This window comes from Portunus trituberculatus, chromosome 14 (genome assembly GCF_017591435.1).
Source record: "Portunus trituberculatus isolate SZX2019 chromosome 14, ASM1759143v1, whole genome shotgun sequence".
Lineage (NCBI taxonomy): Eukaryota > Metazoa > Arthropoda > Malacostraca > Decapoda > Portunidae > Portunus > Portunus trituberculatus.
This window is the reverse complement of record NC_059268.1, coordinates 18,523,889-18,548,183: the sequence shown is the minus strand read 5'-3', so window position 1 is coordinate 18,548,183 and position 24,295 is coordinate 18,523,889. Positions and strand designations below refer to the sequence as shown.

General features: G+C 42.3%; 1 protein-coding gene and 1 long non-coding RNA gene across 4 annotated transcripts in view; one reads left to right on the top strand and one right to left on the bottom strand.

The window, feature by feature from the left end:
• LOC123503681 (protein APCDD1-like) overlaps window positions 1-22,634 on the bottom strand; it is a 75,332-nt gene extending 52,698 nt beyond the window's left edge. Inside the window, exons 1-3 of one of the 2 annotated variants that reach the window (XM_045253660.1) lie at window positions 22,573-22,634; window positions 21,783-22,080; window positions 19,721-19,883 (exon numbers count right to left, since the gene is read on the bottom strand). In XM_045253660.1, the coding sequence (XP_045109595.1) occupies window positions 19,721-19,883; window positions 21,783-21,810 (191 nt within the window). In that variant the 5' untranslated portion in view covers window positions 21,811-22,080; window positions 22,573-22,634. Of the gene's footprint in view, window positions 1-19,720; window positions 19,884-21,782; window positions 22,081-22,563 lie in introns of both variants that reach the window. The other variant, XM_045253659.1, reaches the window with a different exon arrangement.
• Window positions 17,335-22,870, top strand: LOC123503682. Of its 2 annotated transcripts, XR_006674580.1 has the most exons (5): window positions 17,335-17,677; window positions 18,057-18,125; window positions 18,532-18,709; window positions 22,290-22,389; window positions 22,549-22,870. It is a non-coding gene; the product is annotated as an uncharacterized LOC123503682 (long non-coding RNA). The 2 variants fall into 2 exon arrangements; XR_006674579.1 differs by lacking the exons at window positions 22,290-22,389; window positions 22,549-22,870 and having other exon boundaries at window positions 18,532-18,866.
• Window positions 22,871-24,295: the final 1,425 nt, after the last annotated feature.

The window sequence follows — 24,295 nt, the reverse complement described above, 5'->3', positions numbered from 1 at the left end:
TATAAAACTGTCAAATACTAAGCAGAATGAATATGGAGACTCGTCTTGGTACTGAAGGGGTTAAGTCAGCGTTTCCCAACCTGGGGTGCACGCTGAAATCAACTACAGGGCGTGATGGGAAGAGATGCACACACTTCACGTTCTTTTATCCTTCTAATAACAAGATATTAGTTAAGAATGCTGGAGTGCTTAGACATGACAACAAAGGGTGGTATGGTCGGAAAAGGTTGGGAAACGCTAAGTTGTGAAGGACGCACCACACAGACCATTCCCACTGATAACTCAAGTATGGAACAGACTAAACAGACAGTACTGACTTCCCTCAATACTCACGTTCTTGTTTAGTCTTTGTGTATAGGTGAATCTTTAAAGTACACAATAAGGTCAGTTATGATTGCTAGCGGACATCACACCTTGCATTGATTTCTATTTTCTATTCAATGCTGCTCTAATCTGCAGTCTCGAGTTCTTTTTTTCTTTTCATTTATACCACGTGGGCTTTTCACGGGAATTTATGGGCTAAAGGGGATACTTTTTGGGGTACCTCCCATCTTAAAGCCCACCCACTACGAAATCCTTGCCCCGAGTGAGGAAGCCCAACCTACACTCGGACCGTGGACAGGATTCGAACCCTTGCGCTTGGAGACCCCTCGGACCCCAAAGCACGCATGGTTCCACTGTACCACGGTGACGATACAACATACACTCTATTCATTCACAAAAAAAAAAAGCTCCTATGACATTTTTACCCTCAGTTCCTTCAATAAGAACCTAACAATATAAGGCAATGAGGACGCTACAAGAAGCCATCAGAGGTACACGTGGAAGTCTCATTAATTCAATAGGTACTAGATCTTTATGTTGCAAATGTGTGTGTGTGTGTGTGTGTGTGTGTGTGTGTGTGTGTGTGTGTGTGTGGAAGCTTGCGGGTAATCGAAAATTCCTTCCCTCACTAAAGTTCACAGCCAGTAATCGGATTTTCTCACCAAGGCGCCGCACTGTTGCCTGGCGGAGGGAGAGACAGGAGGGAAGTAAACTTATCACCCACATCTCGTCACTTCACTTGCAGCCCATGCGTGTGAGGAGGGAAGGGACGCGGCAGTACTGTCACTCATCAATCACAACATACAAAACAACCACACCTGATATCCTGCGATTTCATAAAGACTACTTTAAAAAAACACAGAAACCATTCCTTATTTTCTTACATTATCACTGACACAGAGACAGAACTGCACGGGTAATAGCTCACTCTCTATACTGCAACTCACTAAATACAGACACATGCAACACACGGAGATATAAAAGAATGAAGGTGTGCACAGGTGAGGAGCCAGGAACCCCTCATGTCCACCACAACACGTCCTTCTCCTCCCTAAACCCCACCTTGACCAAAACAAAGCTGGCTAAAGCGATCTCCTTATTAACTCGGCTTTCCTAAAGAGGCCAAGGAGACGCTCATGTGTCCACCCCTAACTCCTCCTTCCCTCCCTGCTCTCCCGTCCCGCTCTCGCCCTTCCTTTCTCTCATTACCAACCACAGACTACGTAGGTCCACTCTAAGTGCTCCGAGGGGGAGGAAAGGAGAGTAGACATTAGGGAAGCAGGTTAGGATACAGGAAAAGGGGTGAGAGAAAGAGGAGAAGGGAGGGAAGGTGAAAAAAATGTATGGGAACGAGAAATGAGAGAAGGAAAGAGGAGTGAGGAAGGAGAAAAGAATGTGGGGAGGTTTGATGGGTGACAAATTGACACACACACACACACACACACACACACACACACACACACACACACACACACACACACACACACACACACACACACACACCTTTTATGTGGACTGTTCGAGAAAGTGCCAGTCAGTAAGCCAGTCAAGTAATTTGTTAAAAGAGTAGTCATTGCGTGAGTTAGCCATGAGTCAGTCAGTTAGGACTAATTAATCATGTCTGTAAGTTTCTATAGAGTCATTTGTTAGTCAGTCAGTCAGTCAGTTAGTCAGTTAATTATGAATCTTTCTACGAGTACACATTTTGTCACGTTGAGGGAACAGCCGAGAGGAGGAGGAGGAGGAGGAGGAGGAGGAGGAGGAGGAGGAGGAGGAGGAGGAAGGGAGGAGGAGGAGGACAACAAGACGTGACGACGCTCTTGGGTAAACGGATGAAGAAAGTTGATGGTGATGGTGGTGAAGATGAGTGTAGAACATTATTAGCACCACCATCACCACCACCTCCACCATTACATCGAGCACTCATAACCAGCACTGCAAACTTCACCACCATCACCACCACCACCACACATCACCAGACACGCGCAAGCTTTCAGTCAAATCAGTCAGTCAATAGATTAGTGAGTCATTTAATCAGTCAAGTTACCCACAAGTCACTCAGTAGTAAGTGAAATGATGATGAGAAGGAGGAATGGAAAGAAAAAGAGGAGGAGGAGGAGGAGGGAAGGAGGAGGAGGAGGAATGGGAGGGAGAAAGAAAGAAGAAAATGGAGAAGAAAGCATAACAAGAACACGAAAAGACGGATAGGAGGAAGAGAAGAAGAAGGAGGAGGAGGAGGAGGAGGAGGAGGAGGAGTAGGAACGGGAGGGAGAAAGAAGGAAGAAAATGGAGAAGAAAGCATAACAAGAACACGAAAACTCTACGCCATTTCTCCGAGAATAGAACCGATAAACTCTGTGTGTGTGTGTGTGTGTGTGTGTGTGTGTGTGTGTGTGTGTGTGTGTGTGTGTGTGTGTGTTACCCTCCCAGCAAGCCATCAGCGCCCCTCAAACCGCTGCTACACTGATGAAGTATTGAAAGATTGAGGAAAAAGCAGGTAGGTGGCCTCTCTCTCTCTCTCTCTCTCTCTCTCTCAAGAAAAGCAAAGCCCAAAGTGATATGAATGAAGCGAAACTGAGTAGGCTGCCAGACTCGTGTGAAAAATGTAGAGTCATCGTCACCAGTAACCTCGGGAAACAACAGGCTGCCACGACACACCGACTGAGACAACCACAGGACACATTCTCGGGACCTTTACTTGCTACTCTCTGGTTGAAGTTCCTGGTGTTTTCTTCTTTTCCTACATTGGTTTTACGTGGTTAAACATATTTCAGTGGTATTTTCAAAAGGTTCTAGTGAAAGTTATTGGTGTTTTATGGTTTTGGTGAGTTTTATTGAGTAGAGTAACTCGTTTAAGAAGATTTAGTGGTATTTTTGACGAACTCTAAAGGAAAGCATTGGTGTTTCATGATTTGGTTGTGTTTCTAATCGTATTAAAAGCTTGTAGAGATAGTTTTACAAGATCCAGCTTAGGTTCTGCTGATTTCATGGTTCTGTTGGGAGTTTCCAGTGATTTTACGGGTTCTAGTAATACTTTTAACAAGGTTTATTGAAAGTTACTGCGCTTTCGTGTTTCCTGTAAAAAATTTTGGTGGTTTAAAGATTCTTATACTTTTAACAAGGTCTATTGAAAGTAAGTGCGTTTTTCGTGTTTCCTGTAAAAGATTTTGGTGGTTTAAAGATTCTTACAATATTATAAACAAACTCTAGTAAAAGTCAGAGGGATTTTTATGATTCAGTAGAGCATTAATGGGAAGATTGCTCATGAGAAAACGACTTAACATTTTCGTGGCTTTTGAAATATAGTTAAGAAGGTAAAGTGGTTCACAATAAGGGTCAGGGAGAAGACTTCACGCACCACTACCGCTAAACAACGGCTAAACTTAGAACTCAGCACGGGAATCACGGGTACACGGGAACAGCCACGTCAGAAAGCAAGGTAACGCATCTCGAAAAAAGGAAAAGCAAAGGAGTTGAAAGGAAGAACAAAATACGAGATAATGATGACAATGATGACGATGATGATGATGATGATGATAATGATGATGGTGATGATGATGATGATGAATGTCTTGCATAACAGGAATGAAGGTTGAAGACATTTGATATGCTATACATTAATTGAAAAAGCTGCCGCCGCTGGTTCAACTTGTTCATTAAGAGAGAGAGAGAGAGAGAGAGAGAGAGAGAGAGAGAGTCAGAATACTGCAACAACTTGGTCATCAGGCTATAATTAACGTCACAAAAGAAAGCATTACTTCCCCCACCGAAAATGCACACACACACACACACACACACACACACACACACACACACACACACACGAAGAAAAAGAACAATATTTAAAAAGGTTTCTTAATTTTTTTCCTTCCTTTATTTTCTTAAATCTTTCTACTTGAATACAACTGAGCTTCCTTCTCTCTCTCTCTCTCTCTCTCTCTCTCTCTCTCTCTCTCTCTCTGCCCACGAGCCGGAAATACGAGCACCACTACTGATGGCTCATAATAGCAGCTGATATTAACACCACCACCACCACCACCACTACCACCACTCCCACTACCACCACCACTGCCACTACCCTGTCCTCCCTGTCCTCTTCCCTACCTCCCACTCCTCTCACACTGCACCCTTCACCTCATGCACCGTTATTAATAGGTTAGTGTGTGGAGCATTGATAGTTAGGAAAGGTTTGCAAGATATAAACACAAATCGGCGTCCCTACCTCTCTCTCTCTCTCTCTCTCTCTCTCTCTCTCTCTCTCTCTCTCTCTCTCTCTCTCTCTCGTTTTATTGTTCTGTGTCTTTGTGTTTTATGTTGTGGATTGGTAGAAAGAAAATGGTTAGAGTTTTGACGATAAAGAGACGTAAAAAGTAGAAGAAAGGTAAGAAACAGAGGAAAGAAGAAGAAGAAGAAGAAGAAGAAGAAGAAGAAGAAGAAGAAAAAAAGGAAAGAAGAACGATAACAACAACAAAAAAAAGCAAGAACAAAAACAACGAAAAGAAAACTACGAAAGAAAACAATAGAATATAAAACAAACAAGAACGAAAACATCAACAACAACAACAAAAACAACAGCAAAGACCACCACCACCACCACCACCACCACCACCACCAACACAGCAGGGCAGGACAAGAGCAGGGCGGGTGAGGGCAGGACGGGGCAGGGCAAGGCAGGGCTGGACAAGGTAGGAGGGAACAGACAGGTATGGGAAGAGGACCACACGCTCGTTCTAAAAGAGGCGCCTTTGAACAGGTCCACTTATCGATTCGGTTTTTTGCCTTTCATGTTAGTAATTTTTAGGACAGATCGAGTTAGTGGACCACAGGATATCCTTATACATGAGAGAGAGAGAGAGAGAGAGAGAGAGAGAGAGAGATAAAACGAGATAAAAAAAACATTGATAAAGGAAAAAACACGTAGAGAGAGAGAGAGAGAGCGGGTCAGTAGCGCACTATTATCTCGGAGCTTCATCGATAACTGATAATCGGAGTAATTGGAGGAACAGGAGGAGGAGGAGGAGGAGGAGAAGGAGGAGGACCCGGAAGAGGAATATTTAGCCGGAAATACGCAAAAAAGAAAGGAAACTACCTACAAATAAGAATATCTGACCCACGAAGCAGGAAGGAGAGACCAGAGAGAAGGTTCATGGATGCACTGAGGGAACAAACAGATGATTGGTACAACTGAAGACACAGAAGATTAAGCAACATTTTTCTCCCTCACCACGACTATTTTCAAAGGCCACAGAGATGATTGGCGTGGTTCCCAAGAATCCTCCTCCTCTTAGCAGTGTAGAAATCATGTTTATCTGTCACTAGAGCTATCAAAACGCCCTTAAAAACCAGTGTATATTCAGATAGAGGCTTTTAAAAGTTGAGGACGAAAAGCGCAGGAGTGTTTGAGAATTTTTACTAATTCTTTTGATTATTTTATGGAGACTACAGTTCAAGTAGGCCCTTTTTTTTTATCTGATATTCATTTTTTTGCCCTTGGTAGTTCTCCCTCTTGCATAAAAAAAAATATATGGTTCTAAGTAAGGCTAAGACGTGTGATCTACTGCGGTGACCCAACACAGAAGCAGCTCAGTGGAAAGGAAAGACTGTCTGAATATCTACTGTATAAAGTGGAAAAGATATTTGCTGAAACTTTTGATTAGAGGAGGAGGAGGAGGAGGAGGAGGAGGAGGAGGAGGAGGAGGAGGAGGAGGAGGAGGAGGAGGAGGAGGAGGAGGAGGAGGACAAGGAGGAGGAGGAGGAGGAGGAGGAGGAGGACAAGGACAAGGAGGAGGAGGACAAGGAGGAGGAGGACAAGAAGGAGGAGGAATAAAATACAAAAGGAATTCCAAATAGCAACCAATCTCGAGGTTCTTACGAGACTGTTTGAGTAATCATTTCAACTATTTTAGAAGAAAGAGGAGGAGGAGGAGGAGAGAAGTAAGAGATGATAGATGATAATGACACAATAACCTATTTCTCGTTTTTCCTTACGTACCTCTTAAAACTGCGTCGCCTAACCGAGATGTCTTATTCTAGTGACCTTAAGGGATAACAAAGCTCCGTGTTGTGAAATGCATCCTTTTTTTTTTATACCATGTGGGTTTACACGGGCTAAAGGAGGTACTATTTATATTACCTCCTATCTCAAAGCCCACTCGCTAGGAAACCGTTGCCCTGAGTGAGGAAGCCCAACTTACACTCGGACCGCGGACAGGATTCGAACCCGTGCGCTTGGAGACCCCTCGGACCCCAAAGCACGCATGGTTCCACTGTACCACGGCGGCCCTTTTTCACCACAGCTGTTTTCAAAGGCCATAAAAATTATATCAGTCACATTCCATATTTCAAAGGCCATAAAAATCATCAGCCACGTTCTATAGAGCGGTTATCCTGTTCATAACGAACTTGCTAATCTGCCATTAAAACCTTAAAAACACCATTAGAAACCTGTATAACTTCAATTTATCCTCTTCATAATATAGAAATCTTGCTAATTTGCCATTAAAAACACTCTTAAAGAAGCAATTTAACATCAATTAGAGACAATTGAAACTAGCAGGGAGACGGCATACAAGTGTTTCAGATTAAGGCTCAAATAGTCTTGAATGTTGCAGCGGAAGGATTGAGGCAGGGGGCGAAGCTACACGCCCTGCTGTCCGTAGCGAGGGCGGGGTCGCGGTATGTAATAAAGTGCACAGGGGAGACTACTGGAGCGTGTGTAATTACGGTGGTGCGAGCGTGTACATCCCAAGGAGCGTGGTGTGTGGAAACATGAGGATGACTATTTACGTCTATTCAGAAACGCCTTTCCCTCTCACCACGACAATTTTCCAAGGTCACAGAGACAACCCGTGTTTTAGAGTTTCTCCTACTGTTAAACTACAAATTTTTCCATTCCATCACCAGAACCATAAAAATACTGTTAAGAAACACGACTGTCTTCAATTAGAGCCTTTGGAAAGCAGCGATGATGAGAGAGCCAAGCATTTTAGAATACGGGTTTTAGTTTAGCTTAGGTTGGATAGCTTGGCAACTGCAGTACTGTGGTTTAGCGACGACTCTCTCTCTCTCTCTCTCTCTCTCTCTCTCTCTCTCTCTCTCTCTCGTGACGGGTGTTGACCAGAAAACTCAATATCAAGATTAGCAACACTGAAGGAGATGAGGATGTGCAGAAATACAATGATACTAATACAACAAATACCAATGTAACAGTGGAATATATTACCGCATGGTGTGTGTGTGTGTGTGTGTGTGTGTGTGTGTGTGTGTGTGTGTGTGTGTGTGTGTGTGTGTGTGTGTGTGTGTGTGTGTGTGTGTGTGTAAGTATTTATTGCTAACCATATTACATAAAGTTTTAACATGTACTATATACAATATGTATCGTTAGCTATGGTCCGTCGAGCCGGAGCTCCATAACGGACATTTTATTTTACATACAAATGGTAGAGGGCGTGGTAACTAACAAATTTTAACATACAAAAACTTTATGATTGAAGTAATGATAAAGAGTGGCACTTAATAAAGATGATTACAATAACAACCATAGCAATAATAATAATAAAATAGCAATGACAATAGCAATAATAATAATAATAATAATAATAATAATAATAATAATAATAATAATAATAATAATAATAATAACAATACTAGTGATAATAACAATAACAATAATAATAGTAACAATACTAGTAATAATAATAATAATAATAATAATAATAATAATAATAATAATAATAATAATAATAGTAACAATACTAGTAATAATAATAATAGTAACAATACAAGTAGTAGTAATAATAATAATAATAATAATAGTAACAATACTGGTAATAACAATAATAATAACAATAATAATAATAACAGTAAATAGTAATTACAATAACAGTATCACAGATTTTGTTGGTTATATAAATAATTCTTTACCTCTAGCTTAAATCTAAACTTATTAGCAGTTGTTAGAACTTTTTTTTTATCAAAAGGCAAATTATTGAATAGTTTTGGTTCAAAACTTATCACACTGTTTTTAAATAATACTGTTCTAAATACTGGACAAATCAGGTTGACGTTATTACTTCTAGTGTGAGTAACATTTTCTACCAACTTGCGTCACAATGCTTACGCGTGACTCTATACAACGTGGCACTCTGAGGTGTGTGTGTGTGTGTGTGTGTGTGTGTGTGTGTGTGTGTGTGTGTGTGTGTGTGTGTGTGTGTGTGTGTGTGTGTGTGTGTTTGTGTGTGTGTAAACAAAATACATCCTATAAATATAACAAAAGTATGACACACAAAAAAAAAAAGAAGACAAGGCAGCTCAATTTATCTATGTCAAATTTAGTCACACACACACACACACACACACACACACACACACACACACACACACACACACACACACATCAGAGTGCCACGTTGTATAGAATCACGCGTAAGCTTTGTGACACAACACTCACCAAGCTGCCACTCAATCCTCCAGACACACATCGCGAACACCGACCTACAAAATGCAACAATCCGCAGCGTGTAGCGTCTCGACACGAGCCACAACACTGCTGAGGGGACTCCCGGGGCGGCTGACTGTCGGGTACACGCGCTGCTGACAGGATGCAGGTGCTGGGCGGGCTGGCGGCGTGGCGGGGTTGTGGGAAGGAGAATGTGTGAAGTCTCGCCCCGTAATTAGTATTATTATTTTACTTAGTTTTGTTTTCAGCTTTAATTGAGTCTTCATCTTACTATTCTTCATTCCTTTTATCATATCTCCTTTTTTTTATTTTTACTTCTTTGCTTCCTTCTCCTCCTCTTCTTCCGTCTATTCCTCGTACTTCTTCCATCGTCTCTTTCTTCTCCCTTCTCTATTTCTCCCTTCTCCTCCTTCTCCTTTTCCTTCCTTTTATTATTTTCTCTTCTTTTCATCATGTTTTCTTCTTTTCAATTTTTTATTTATCCACCTCCTTCTCCTCCTCTTTCTTCCTCCTCTTTCGTCTATTCCTCGTACTTCTTCCATCGTCTCCTTCCTCTCTCTTCTCCCTTCCTCCATACCTTACTCTTCCTCCTCCTTTGCTAGTCTACCTCTCATACAAACCTATCCTTTCCAAACACCCCCACAAAAAAAGAATGTCCCAAAGAACCATGCATCGACATAAAAGTCCTCTCTTGAGTTAATGTATGTAATAGTTCCCTACTTACCCCCCCCCTCCTCTCTCTCTCTCTCTCTCTCTCTCTCTCTCTCTCTCTCTCTCTCTCTCTCTCTCTCTTTCTCTCTCTAAGGAAGACCCAGCACACTACACTTCCCACGCACGCACACACACTCTCAACGCAAGACACGCGCGTGCAATCTAACGCACTCTTGAATGTATTTGTGAGTTTAATTGATGTCTACGAGAGAGAGAGAGAGAGAGAGAGAGAGAGAGAGAGAGAGAGAGATAAGTAGCACCTGAGATCGAAGGAGTCAGGTGTGAAAGCTCAACTATGGCTTAGAGTTTGGCGGCTGAGGTGGTGATGGTGGTGGTGATGGTGTTGGTGTTGGTGGTGGTGGTGGTGGTGGTGGCAGGATTGGTAGTGATGGAGGTGTAGTTTAAAATTTTACTCTTTTCTGACATATGCCTGCACAACATCGCTGCTTCTCTCCATGGGTGTGTAGACTGCAATGCTCTCTCTGACGTGTTCCAGAGGCTGATATAGACACGTGTTTTGTGAACCTTGCAAAACTCAACACATTCTTCTCCTTCATACATCTTGCAATACGTAACTGCTTCTGTGTGTGGCTTCACTGCAAGATACCCTTTTACAATGTGATCCAATGCTAAATTCTAAAGCTACATATTCTTTCCTTTTACATATCTTACTTTACGTAGCAGCTCCTTTGCGTTTCTTAAGGCTATTTTCTTTCTAAACTATTAACCTGAGTGTTCCTCGCCTCTAAGACTGGCTAGGCGCATAATCTACTTAAAACCCCTTCAGTACCATGACGCGTTTTCATATTCATTCTGCATATGATTTTACACATCTTCAGAAATTTATGTGGGGATTGAAATAGTGAAGACTCTGGCCATTAATCTTTTGACCTCCATAGATGTAATAGTGTAAGCCAAATCGTCTAATCATACCCAAAACTCGTAGTGAAAAAGCGCCCCAGTACAGGAGTTATTATGACTTAATGTGCCCCTGGGGTCAGTGAGATAAGCGTCTGATGATTAGGGAAGGTGCAACATCCTGAGGCTAACACTGGAATGCATCTCGTCTCGCCCCGTCCACCTGGTCACGCCCCGCCTGCTTCTTGTCTTCCACAGCTCCCTACACGACCTGACGGGCCATGTGGTATGTGTCTAGAGCTGGTAGCCTCCCGCGTGCTGCATGGAAGCTGTGCCTTCACGTGCTAGAAGACCAAAGGCTAACAAAACTGATACATTACTATACTCAATATTTTCCCCTATAATCATTTTTTTACACACTTCTTGTAGTATAGTCTCTTAAATACCACAAAGGACTACTACATATACTCGAAATCCTTCTCTATGATTTTTTTTTTCGTTTTTTACGCACGTCTTAATTTATGGTATAGTCTTTTAAAAACCTCGAATAATATTAATCTCCCTGGCATTCTTTTTCTTGGTTTCCCTGCCAGTTATTGTTATTAGTGTTCTGGGTATAATAAAAAGATGTTCATAGCAGGAAAAAGGTTTAAAGGAATATTACAGGAAGAAAAACAGTATATCCAGTGTGTTACGATGACTTTCTTGTATCCTTTCCTTTCATCACTGTCAGATTTTTGCTATCATGTTCATCTCTCTCTCTCTCTCTCTCTCTCTCTCTCTCTGCACAGATTAACTTTTTAGCGTCTTACAAGTTTTCTATATTTTTTTTCAATGATGTATATTTAACTTGCTTTTTCTTTTTCTATTTTTTGTCCACTAGTCACACTCCTTGAAACGTAAAAATGGATAAATAAACAGATAAACAAAACCATTTTCTTTATTCATACCGTGATGTTTTTTTCTCTTTTATATTCGTAGTGTAGCTTTTTCTTTAACACTGTGGATGCTTTAAACCTTCCTTTTTCACTGTGGCTTCTCCCTATCTTCATACTTTCACTTCCTTTGTATTGCACGAGTAACTCTTTTTATGCTGCAATTTTGTATCGTAGTGTCATCAAAAGTTAACCAGTACTCTCAATCATTCATGCCTTTCTCTGGTGAACTCTGGAACTCCCTGCCTGCTTCAGTATTTTCAACTTCCTATGACTTAACTACATTTAAAAGGGAGATTTCGAGACATTTATCCTTTTATTTTAGCTAACTCTCTCGGATCTGCAAGGGACCTGGCAACTTAATGGACTTTTTCTTTTATATTTCATATTGCTCTCGGCTAACTTTCCCCCTCTTACACAAAAAATCCTTTCTGTATTCTGCATCATCTCTTCCTTTACGCTGCAGTTTCTTCCCTCACAGCACGTCCTTCTGCTAACTGTTCCTTGTGGTCTCCCTGCTTGGTGGCGAAACGAGCAGCGTGATAACAGAGACTCAGGAAGCAGCACCGTGATATTTAGTGGAGAGGTTGGCCTTTCGAGCCACCTTTGGTCTCGCTGACTCAATCTATTCGTGTGTGGTTTTTACATGTTCCTGCCAAGTAGTGAGGAAAATGCCACAATTTCATCAAATACACCGGAATTGATGATGGTAATAGTAAATAAAGCAAGCCAACACAGATGTACCTTCCTTATATCAGTATACTCGAATGCAATACACAGATAAACAATAACTGAGCAACTGTAACGGAAAAAGGAAGATAAAAAATAACAGATAGATAGATAAATAGCTAAACAGGTAAATAGACTAATAATAACAAAGAAAACGCAAATAAATACCCCAAAAAGTCGTCTCTCTTATTTAATTTTATTTGAACGTGATAAATAAATAATCAACCAAGTAAATAAAGACAATAGTTAGATTAACAATAAGACAGGACCATATTGTAAATACACATACAAATCATACATACGGAGAAAGAGAAGAAGAAGAAGAAGAAGAAGAAGAAGAAGAAGAAGAAGAAGAAGAAGAAGAAGAGAAGGAGGAGGAGGAAGAAAACTTAACCCAACGTAACCAAAACTAAAATAAACAGAGAGAGAGAGAGAGAGAGAGAGAGAGAGAGAGAGAGAGAGAGAGAGAGAGAGAGAGAGAGAGAGAGAGACGAAAAAGCAAGAAAAACCTTAACAACTACGATTTATTTCAACTCCTTCCCACTTTCCTTTTAATAACACAATAGTAATGACCTCGCTAACTTTATTTCGAGCCCAGTGACCTTAAAATACGGGATAATACAGGCCTGTGATGAGAGGGGCCCTGACCTTCGTGAGGGAGGGCAGTGGAGGGCGTAACGTGTATAATGTACATAATAGTGTGTGTGTGTGTGTGTGTGTGTGTGTGTGTGTGTGTGTGTGTGTGTGGTAAGATCTGAAAGAGAGAGAGAGAGAGAGAGAGAGAGAGAGAGAGAGAGAGAGAGAGAGAGAGAGAGAGAGAGAGAGAGAGAGAGAGAGAGAGAGAGAGAGAGAGAGAGAGAGAGAGGGGGTATTTGTCTATCCCTCCTTCTTCCCCATTCCTCTCTTCCTCTCTCTCTTCCTCCTTCTTTGTTTTTTTTCTCTCTCTCTCTCTCTCTCTCTCTCTCTCTCTCTCTCTCTCTCTCTCTCTCCTCGCAGATGTTTCTCCCTCACTTTCCTCCCGGCACAATTATCTCCCCTCACCCATAATCTTCCTCAAATTCCTCCTTTACTCACTCCTCCCTCCTCCACCTTCTGCTCTCTCTCTCTCTCTCTCTCTCTCTCTCTCTCTCTCTCTCTCTCTCTCTCTGTGTGTGTGTGTGTGTGTGTGTGTGTGAAGCGTTCTACGAAGTGGCAAGAGAGAGAGAGAGAGAGAGAGAGAGAGAGAGAGAGAGAGAGAGAGAGAGAGAGAGAGAGAGTTCAACTACGTCGTACTTTTAGTTAATAGGCAGATTGTTATTATTATTGTTATAATTATTATTATTATTATTATTATTATTATTATTATTATTATTATTATTATTATCACCATTACGTTGCTAATGACTACTGCTATACTGCTGCTACTACTACTACTACTACTACTACTACTACTACACCAACTACTATTACGATACATCTACTATTACTACTACCACAACTAACACCACCACTAACATCACCACCTCCACCACCATCACCATCATCAACGCAATCAGTCTTCAAGAGCTAACAGTCATTAAGATTACCCATAGTTCAAAGAGAATCATTTCATGCAACACAGTAACACGGCCATTATTCAGACAGATACGCCTCGCATTTATGACAACGACTCTTGCTATCTCTACATGTCTGGCAACGCTTCTCTTCATAAAGTCTGGTATATCAAGTTAGTAGAACAGAGGCGAAGGAAGGAAGGGGATTAGCGGCATCAGCTTTCACTAATCTTTTCTCATAATCTTTTCTCATATCTTTTTTAAGCACTCGTTCTGTTTCCCACGCAGGAGGAGGAGGAGGAGGAGGAGGAGGAGGAGGAGGAATAGAACAGGTATAGAACAGTAATGCAGGCAGTCTAGTCATCCGTCAGTCAGTCTGTGTGCTAGTTAGTCGATCAATCATTACTCCAGTCAGTCAGTCAGTCAGTCAGTTAATCAGCCAGACAGTCAGGTAGTCATTCAGTTAGTTCGGTAGTTAATTAGTCAGCCAGTCAATCAGTTTTTACATAAATCAGTTACTTGAGAGAGAGAGAGAGAGAGAGAGAGAGAGAGAGAGAGAGAGAGAGAGTAATGTTTTTCCCAATACTGCCAGGGAGGAAACTGCACTCATCAGGGAAGGGAGAGAGCGAGAAGAAAAAAAGACTGGGAAATATTATGAGTGGGCAGAAAAAACGCGCGTGTGTAGCAATGTATCAGGAAAAGGTAACCCAGCGGGAGGGAATACGCGAAGGAGGTGCTGACGAGAATGGCTGTGATGAAAGAGTTGTGGGAAGCAGTTTTCACGTGCTGGGCTACCACTATTACTTCTACTATTACTACTACTACCATTACTATTACTACTACTACTACTCCTGCTACTACTACTGTTCCTGCTGGTGTCTATATGATTACGGTTGATAATCTAATAAATAATGATAATAAGATAATAATGATAATAATAATAATAATAATAATAATAATAATAATAATAATAATAATAGTAATAGTAATAATAATAATACAAGGACTGCCACGTGTAGCCCTTATGATCCTTTGCAGTTCCGTTTCTCTAATGTTCTTACCACTACAACAACGATAACTACTACTACTACTTCTACTACTACTACTACTACTACTACTACTACTACTACTACTACTACTACTACTACTACTACTGCTACTGTTCATTACTACTTCTACTATTACTACTACTACTACTACTATTACTACCACTACAAATATGGCAAATGCAGTAGTAGTAGTAGTAGTAGTAGTAGTAGTAGTAGTAGTAGTAGTAGTAGTAGTAACAGTTGTTGTTGCTGTTGTTCTTCATATACACACTTTCCCACACTCATAAATGTGTGTGTGTGTGTGTGTGTGTGTGTGTGTGTGTGTGTGTGTGTCTGGGTTCATGTGCGCTATTCGTGGCTCGCTATTTCTGGGAGAGGCCCAAGGCAAAACACACACACACACACACACACACACACACACACACACACACACACACACACCAAAAACATAAACAAACATGAACGCACACAATCATAGATCAAAATGAGAGAGAGAGAGAGAGAGAGAGAGAGAGAGAGAGAGAGAGAGAGAGAGAGAGAGAGAGAGAGAGAGAGAGAGAGAGAGAGAGAGAGAGAGAGAGAGAGAGAGAGAGAGAGAGAGAGAGAGAGAGAGGAAATGAGGAGACGAAGATGAGGAAAGGAAAGGAGGAAAAGAAGAAGGAGAAATGAGTGAGGGTTAATAGGTAATCACTTAGAGAGAGAGAGAGAGAGAGAGAGAGAGAGAGAGAGAGAGAGAGAGAGAGAGAGAGAGAGATACAACACCAAACCTTTACTTGTGATCAAATACACCTGGCGCTCTCTCTCTCTCTCTCTCTCTCTCTCTCTCTCTCTCTCTCTCTCTCTCTCTCTCTCTCTCTCTCTCTCTCTCTCTCTCTCTGTCAGCATACTTTCTTTCCTCCATTCATCATTTCCTTCCTCCCTCCTCTTCCCTCTCCTTTCCTCCTCCTTCCCCAAGACCTAAACTACATGTGTCGAAAGAAAACCTTCTCCTCCTCCTCCTCCTCCTCCTCCCTCCTCCTCCTCCTCCTCCTCAAAGTATTTCTCCCTTCCCTTCTGTTTCAAAGAAATTTCCTTCTCTTTTTTGCTTTTATTTTCCTTTTCAACTACTTTTCTAATTCCTTTAACTTCTCATTCTTGTCTTCCTTCTCTTCTTCTTCCTCCTCTTCCTCCTCCTCCTCTTCCTCTTCCTCACGTCCTCTCTTCTGTTCCACCTTCACGTATGTATAATAATAAAACAACGACGGTACAGTGTAATAGTGGCACTGTAATGCAATATAGTGAAGTGAATTTGTATTAGAGAGAGAGAGAGAGAGAGAGAGAGAGAGAGAGAGAGAGAGAGAGAGAGAGAGAGAGAGAGTGGCGGGAGAAGGGACGGCCAAACTGTATACAAGCCATCACCTTCTCACAACTAATTGACACGAGCAATTATACAGTGTTTACCTTCAGACCCTAAACTGGGACAGATAGGGAGAGGAGGAGGAGGAGGAGGAGGAGGAGGACAAAGGAGGTGGTAAGAAATGGAGAGAATGAAGGAATGAAGAAGAAATGTTAAGAAGCAGTTGTTAGAGAGAGAGAGAGAGAGAGAGAGAGAGAGAGAGAGAGAGAGAGAGAGAGAGAGAGAGAGAGAGAGAGAGTAGGTGAAAAGAAACACTCACTGGAATGTAAATAACCTCTCTCTCTCTCTCTCTCTCTCTCTCTCTCTCTCTCTCTCTCTCTCTCTCCACAACCGAACCAGGAACACGAACCAAGTCACCCATCAACCCATCAACCCGTTTAACTTCTCAATTTAGACAGACACGCTTTTAGTCAATCCGCCAGTCCTCCAGATGATCAGGGGAGGGAGAGAGGGAGAGAATGAAAAGAGGGGAGAATATAGGGAGGGAAGGAAGGGAGGAAGGGTTGGGAAGATTGGAGGGGATGGAAAGGTTAAGATGTTTAAGTGTTTGAGAGAGTAACTGACTGATGAAGGTTAAAAGGCTATAAACAAATACATAATCTCTCTCTCTCTCTCTCTCTCTCTCTCTCTCTGGTAAACGCAATAACCTACGCATCCGTGTTTGCTGGTTCGAATCCCGGAGATTTTAGAGATCACCCTAACCACATAATCATCTTAGCCTTACTTTGCAATTATAACCATTTACCTGGCGATACCTGAGGCCAACAGCGGCATCGGAGTTCGTGAAGAAAGATGATCCGTATTCTCAAACGCTACTGACTCTCATTAGGGGTTCTTTCAAAGGCCGCAGAGATGATCAGTCGGGCTATCACGAGTGTTTTCCTTTCCTTTATTGGCCCGAAATCCTGAAAACTCCCTTGAAAACCACAACAACCCTACTCTAGTCTGATAAAAGCCTGATAAATGCGTTGGTGTTGTATTCTCAGGGTATTTATGGTCTTGGGAGTGGAGTGGAGCATTGTGGGTTAGTGTATGTTATCATTACTGTTGCTTCTAACATTGCACCCACAACAATCCAAGCCTGAGTCTGATAAAAGCTTGATAAATGCGTTGATGTTGTATCTCTCATGGTGTTTAGGATCTTGGGGAAGTGGAGTGGGGCATTGTGGGTAAGCGTATGTTGTCGTTGCTTTTACTTTTAATACCGTACTTTTCGCTTACCGTTTTTCCTATCTCTCTCTCTCTCTCTCTCTCTCTCTCTCTCTCTCTCTCTCTCTCTCTTCGCTTTAGTCACTCATCTTTTCTTTACTGCAGAGAGAGAGAGAGAGTGTGTGTGTGTGTGTAGATGCCAGTATACTTTTTAATGAATTTGTTTTGGCCTTCATTACCAGGATGTTTCATGAGCATATTATTTTGATATTTTGTATATAGTATACAGTTGTTGTTATTGTTATTTGAAGAATACATTCATATTTGGTGAAAGAGGGAAACGGCCAGCCTTGACTGGCTAGTTTGAAATGAGTGTTGAGTGGTTAAATGGATTTTGAGTTCTGAGACATCGAACTAGAATGTTTCAAACCTACCCATTCACGGCGAGGACTTTGGCCGGCTAGCCCAGTACAGCTCAGCCCTTATTGCCGTGTGGATGTAGAGTGCTACAGTTACAGTGTTGTGTGGAATACTTGGTGAGTTTAAAACTTTATTTGTTATATTATAGATGTATTTAGCAGTGTGGATTTCATTGTAGACTTCATCTGTTAATAAGTTTAATTATTATAAGCTTCAAGCCAGTGACGAGGCCATTAAGTTGTTGGAGAGAGATTCGGTTTACTGTGAAGAAATTCTTAGTTATTTATATTTATTATCAACATATAGTAAAGCAAGGCAATAGTTATTTAATTGGGTTAATGAAATCTTACGTAATTATTTAGTCTACCGTGAAGTCCACACGTTTAATATTGCGATTCGGTTGTGATAGATTGTGATAATTGAGAAAATTGGTTATATCAAATTGGGTTAACGAAACTCTATACGAAGAAGTACATGTAAGACCTTTCTTTGTAGAATGATTCAGAGGCCGGTTGAGATCGAGATTCGATCTGTTCTTCGTATTTGAGACAAGGATACAGCTTGGTGAGTGGTTACTAATTACTTTAATTTATGTAATTGCTATACAATAGTTGACTTTAAAGGTAAATTCCCTCGATCACATTAACATAAGTAGCTGTCTTCATTTATGGTTGTTATCCTTTCAATGTAGTAACTATTTAGTCAGCTATTGATTACCGTGAAACATTTTGAGGCATTTTGGTAATGATGAATTGTGTGTTCGTGTTTGAATTGTTTGTTGTTTATTGGGACCAATTTGGTTGTTTCTACAGTATTTATTAGTTGGGTTACCATGTACGAGTATGCGAAAGCAGTTGGAGTAATGATTTCATTTAATGACAATATTGCCTGTATGTAAACGTGCGTTTTGGATACATACCAGCTTATTTCATTAATTATATTAGATTGTAAGATGTGACCGTATTTACAGATACAACTTGTAGTCGAGTTAGTGCAATGAAGGTGGACGGCTACAGCGTTATCATCTATCCCAGTGTTGGACAACTAGGGCCTCTACAGAGAGAATGGGGTCGTTAGTGCCGAGTCAATAAGAAGGTTTTAAAAGAAGATTGGACAAGTTTATGGATGGAGATGACAGGTGAAAGTCGGTAAGTTTAATACAAGAATCGCCACATGTATATACGTATGTCGACTTCTTGCACCTTCACTTGCTTACGTTCTTCAATCCCATTCAAGTTTTCCTCATTAGAATCATCCCACTGTAATATAAACGGTCTCAAGTCACCAGCATGTTATTTCTGTCTCACTGCACTCTTAACTCCTCCCTGGGTCGAGGAGCGCCGCAGGGGGTCACACAGGCGTCAAAACTAGACACCGTTACACGCATACCAGCTGCCAAGGGTCACAGCCAGCCAGCCAGCCAGCTACAGCGTCACTTCAAGAATGCACCCTAGTAGCATGCCGACGAGGTCGTGACGTGTTAGGGAGAGGGTGAGGGGGGGGTAGAGGAAAGCTAATAGTCTTATCTGGTAGCACACACACACACACACACACACACACACACACACACACACACACACACACACACACGTCAAGAAGAATATATATCAGCTAAAGAAGCGGATATTTTGTCACGCCCCAAGTGACAGAGAGAGAGAGAGAGAGAGAATCACAGCTGGCACGGTGATCACGCCAATCGTCTGTGTGGCTGTACAGTGCAACACCAACCCCCTTCCCCTCTCCCTGACACTCTCCTCCCCCTCTCACTGACACTCTCCCTCCCTCTCACTGACACTCATCTCTCCTCTCCCATCCTCCCTTCTAATTTCACGGTTTTCCCTCCCTCACTCGTCTCTTTTCTTTCGTTTGTTGGCATCAATTAATCATGCTTTGCTACGTGAATTTGCCTACCTCAATTTGGCGTGAAAGAGAGAGAGAGAGATGGTCCTATTCAAAAACGCTTTGCTCTCGCTACAATCTTTTTCATAGACCACATAAATGATCAACTGGAGTTTTCAAGAGCGTTTCTCTCGTTAATGATAAGCAAATCTTGCTTATCTGTCACTGGAAACATAAAAACACACTTAAAAATATAACTTCAACTAAAGCAGAGCAGAAAACTTAAGAATATAGTACAGACACCATCAAGAACACGTTACCTTGAGGAGATCCACCTGCCGCGCACAGAGGGAGGCATGGGCGCTGTGGTGAGCAGGTGTCGGCGGTGCGCGGCGTGAAGCTGAGCCGGACAGGTGGGCAGGCTCGCCGCTCCTACCAGGTTGTCCATAAGATGTGCCTGACTCCATCCCGCCGCCAGCCACACTGCGGTACAGAAGAGGTCATTGCAGCATTACTTTAGTGTGTACATAGTGGAGCAGCAGCAGCAGCAGCAGTAGTAGTAATAGTAGTTGCTGGTGTTGTACAGGAATGAGGAGGAGAAGGAAAAGCAGTAGTAGTAGGGATGTATAGCGATAATAGCAATAATAGTGTATTGACAAAATTATAACTGTATATTCTAAAGAAAATGCTGAAAAAATATAGCTGTTCAGATGTGTCAAAATTAAAGTCAACGTTGTAATCGAAAAAAACGAACTATATGAAAAATCTTACACTATAAATAGCTAATAAAAGTAATGCAAGGATGAATAGCGCAGCTGCAACAAGTGTGCACGCACACACACACACACACACACACACACACACACACACGGGAGTTCTTCTATCTTATCAACTAAAGTTTTTGAAGAACAAACCCTACACAATCTCATTCTGATAAAAACAAGAAAACCAACCAAGTTCCGAGTTTGACCCTTGCTTTGTTGATACGAGAGAGAGAGAGAGAATAAATAGTAAGATAAATGAGAGGATGAAGCGTCAAACAGCTGAGGTCAAAATAGTAAGATAAATGAGAGGAAGAAGCGTCAAACAGCTGAGGTCATACGGCATGTAGTCAGGGGCGGCCTTGAGATGCAAGCCGTGACCTACGCAACACTTAGTCATAGTCAGCGGTCGCTATATAAGTTTACCGCCACCACTGTCCACTTCCCACACTGCTTTACCTGGACTTCGAAGAGGTGAATCTGACGTTCCCACAGACACGGTATAACAGAACACCTTACTCTGACCGCGATCAAGAAGCAAACGTTAAATGTGTAGCTGAACCTCGGCGTGTAAAAAAAAAAAAAAAACCACTTTTGCTATTTGATGTTGAAACTCAAATGGCGGAACTGCAGCACATCCCGAGGCGTCACAGATGTGTTCCCTCGGATGTTACGCAGTTTCCTTGTGAGGGCCCGTCAACACTAATGAGCGACGGAGTTACGGTACGGTGATCTGTTCGCGTGTCTGTGCCCGCCCCAGCACTCAAGACTTCCGCGCCGCACCTCAAGACATTTATCCCTTTCCTTTGGCTAACTCTATCGGACCTCTAAGGAATTGGCAACTAAGTAGGCTTTTTTTTTTTTTTTTGTTGCCCTTGGCCAGCTGTCCCCTCTTAAATGGAAAAAAGATAGACGGATGGAGAGGCAAGCAGGAAGACCAATAAAACCAGGAAAGGAAATGAGTTTTAGTAGAGTAAGAAGCTACCTATCTTTCCGCCATCACCAAGAAGCCGAAGATCACTGCCATGCTGTCACCAACCCTGCCACCGACTGCCAGCATATGACAGAACAGTGTGACTATATACTCAGGGAAGGTCAACTCTAACCAGAGAGAGAGAGAGAGAGAGAGAGTCGGTTGATCCGCGGGACAGCCATCAAGCAGGCATAAAGGCACGCATGAGTCAATCCCCCTCCTCCCTCCTCTCTCTCTCTCTCTCTCTCTCTCTCTCTCTCTCTCTCGTCATAACAGCAGCCTCACCAGTTGCCGCCTCATAACTACCACCACCACAACCACCACCACCACCACTGCTCTCTGTTGCAAGCGTGTTCAGTGTCACAACTCCTATGCAGCAATGAGGTGTTACGGTGTTTGTTGATGCTAGTGTTGGAGTTATCATAGTAGTAGTAATGGTGGTGGTGGTAGTAGGTAATTATAAACATGGAATTCTTACGAGGAGGACAATAGCAACAGCAACAACAACAATTTACAACTACCAATATCACGTGACACACACACACACACACACACACACACACACACACACACACACAAGTTACACGCATAATGCTAGGAAAGAAGTATGTGTGTGTGTGTGTGTGTGTGTGTGTGTGTGTGTGTTACCCACAAGAAAGAGACCCAAGACGCCCATGATGACTGGCAGAGAGAGAGAGAGAGAGAGAGAGATTAAAGACAGAGAGCTCTCAACGGGCGAAGGTGGTGGTAGTGGTGGTGGCGGTGGCGTTGGCGGTGCTGGTGGTGGCGAAGCTTCGAAGTCTTATCAGCGTTCGAAAAAAAGTATTCGAACAAGCGGAATATTCTCACATTTTTCCTGTATATTTGCTGACACGTTTTTGGCCGCACGTTACAGAGTATGATTTTTGTATTTTCGTCCTGTTTTTTGGCCTTTATTTTTCTTGATCTGTTTAAACGAAATCCGATAAAACACACACACATACACTAACTTTTAATATCATCCTCTCTCTCTCTCTCTCTCTCTCTCTCTCTCTCTCTCTCTCTCTCTCTCTCTTATGCAAACGATGTCATCTCCATTACTTCTTTATATATGCAGCTACATTTCAGTCTAATCACCGTTGCGCAAAAGTTCCTTAATTATTTACATGTGTGCAGATGTGTGGACCGCTCAGGAAAATCCTCCGCAGTGAGGATGGAGACGCCACATGCATCGGTGCACGCACGTCAGTAATGTCTTCAACTGCAATATCTTTTGGTGGGTATTCACTCAACGAAGGCACTGCAATATTGTGAAACCAAACTCTAAGAAACTTGCTATTGTATCTTTGTGTTGATTACTGCCTGTCTATCTTTCTCTCTCTCTCTCTCTCTCTCACACACACACACACACACTCACGCGCACACACACACGCAGCGTCACAATCCGCACCCTCCTCACTAAGTGACAAACACCGTAGCACTGAGAGCCCAGAGCCCCTCGAGGTAGTCAAGCGCTCCGCCACAATCTGGGAAGTGAAGGCTGAAGCTCATCGGCCAGTAGCGCCCCGGTGCGCCCTCCCTCTCGACCTTCTCAACCAACCACCGCGTGATTCTCCACAGCGAGGACCAATCAGAGAAAGGCGCGGAAAAGTGAATGAGTGCCAAGATGGAGGGGGCGTGGTGAGGCTGTACTCTACGGGCCCGCCTCGAAAGGTTCAAGTTAATACTCACATCGCAACGCCCCCCACCATTTGTAGTGTGTGTGTGTGTGTGTGAGAGAGAGAGAGAGAGAGAGAGAGAGAGAGAGAGAGAGAATTATCTATTGAGAATGAAATAAAATGTTTGTCCAATATAATACGTATATTTATCCCCAATCAACTTCTGCATGAGTGTTCTGCAATGTCAGTCCCCGCTGAGCACTGGTTTCCAACACAGCACAGGCAAACTGTCCTCGGGATGATGTGGACAGTTTGATGACAAATTCTGACAACTGATTGATTCTTAACTGAGCACAGTCTAGCGGAGAGCTGCTAGGAAGAAAAAGAAATCGGGTCATTCTGGAAATCGATAAAAAAAAGTAACTAATGAGAAAATCTATGAGGCTCGCACGAAAATTAAGAGAAAAATGAGGGTTTAAGAATGAGATACTGAGTGAGGATTAACACTCGAACTTCGACTACTGACCTTCACCAGAGAAGCGGAGTGACAGTCTTTTGAACCGAATGTGTGCAAACCTCACCATCTCATTTCCGCCTTTTTCTTCATGAACTAACAACCACGCCATATCCTTCCTTGTGAGTGTGTTCAGGACAGCTGCTCTCCTCCTTTTCTTCTTCCTCCTCCTCCTCCTCCTCCTCCCTGTCATCGTCGTCAATAGATCTTTTCACTACATGACGGATTCGAGATTTGCCAGCCGAGGTGATTTGCTCCAGCCGCGGTCAGTACTTGTGTCTGTCACTTTCAACCATCCTTTTGTGGAAGTACTGGGACGAGAGAGAGAGAGAGAGAGAGAGAGAGAGAGAGAGAGAGAGAGAGAGAGAGAGAGAATGAACCACAAAAGCATAACAGAATCACAAGAGACTACAAAACCAAAAAAGGAAACAAAAAAAAATTTAATCAAACACCACTTTTAAGCACAAACGCACACAAATAAATAAATAAACGAGAACCACAAAAAAACATTCTAAGACTGTAAAAACAATTAAGCTTGCCAAGATACGAACCCTGCCAAGGTAAGCCCGGAGAAACATTTTAAATACCTGCCGTACCAAACTTACTGAACATTCTCACTACGGTACTCACCTTACCCATAAGATACACCAACATGTTCCTTCCTAAGCGATACAAGCACTGCAATATACTGCTTTCCTTTTACGAGGTCTTTCTTGCATGGGCGCATTTGTGGCTGCTGGGCTTTTAAAGTGGCATCGGGAAATGTATTCGAGTGACTGGTGGGCGATAGACTGCCTGAAGGGAGCTGAGGCCACGCGGGAACTCCATCTGGCTGTTCACCTGGCGATGGAATGGAGAGGAAGTCGTTTAATTTCTTCAGTACCAGGACATGTTTTCGTATTCATTCCATGGTTACTTTTTTTGGGCGATTTTATACAGTTTCAGGAACGTATGTTGGGATTAGAATAGTGAAGACCTTGTCCATTAATCTTTTTGATCTCTATGCAGCC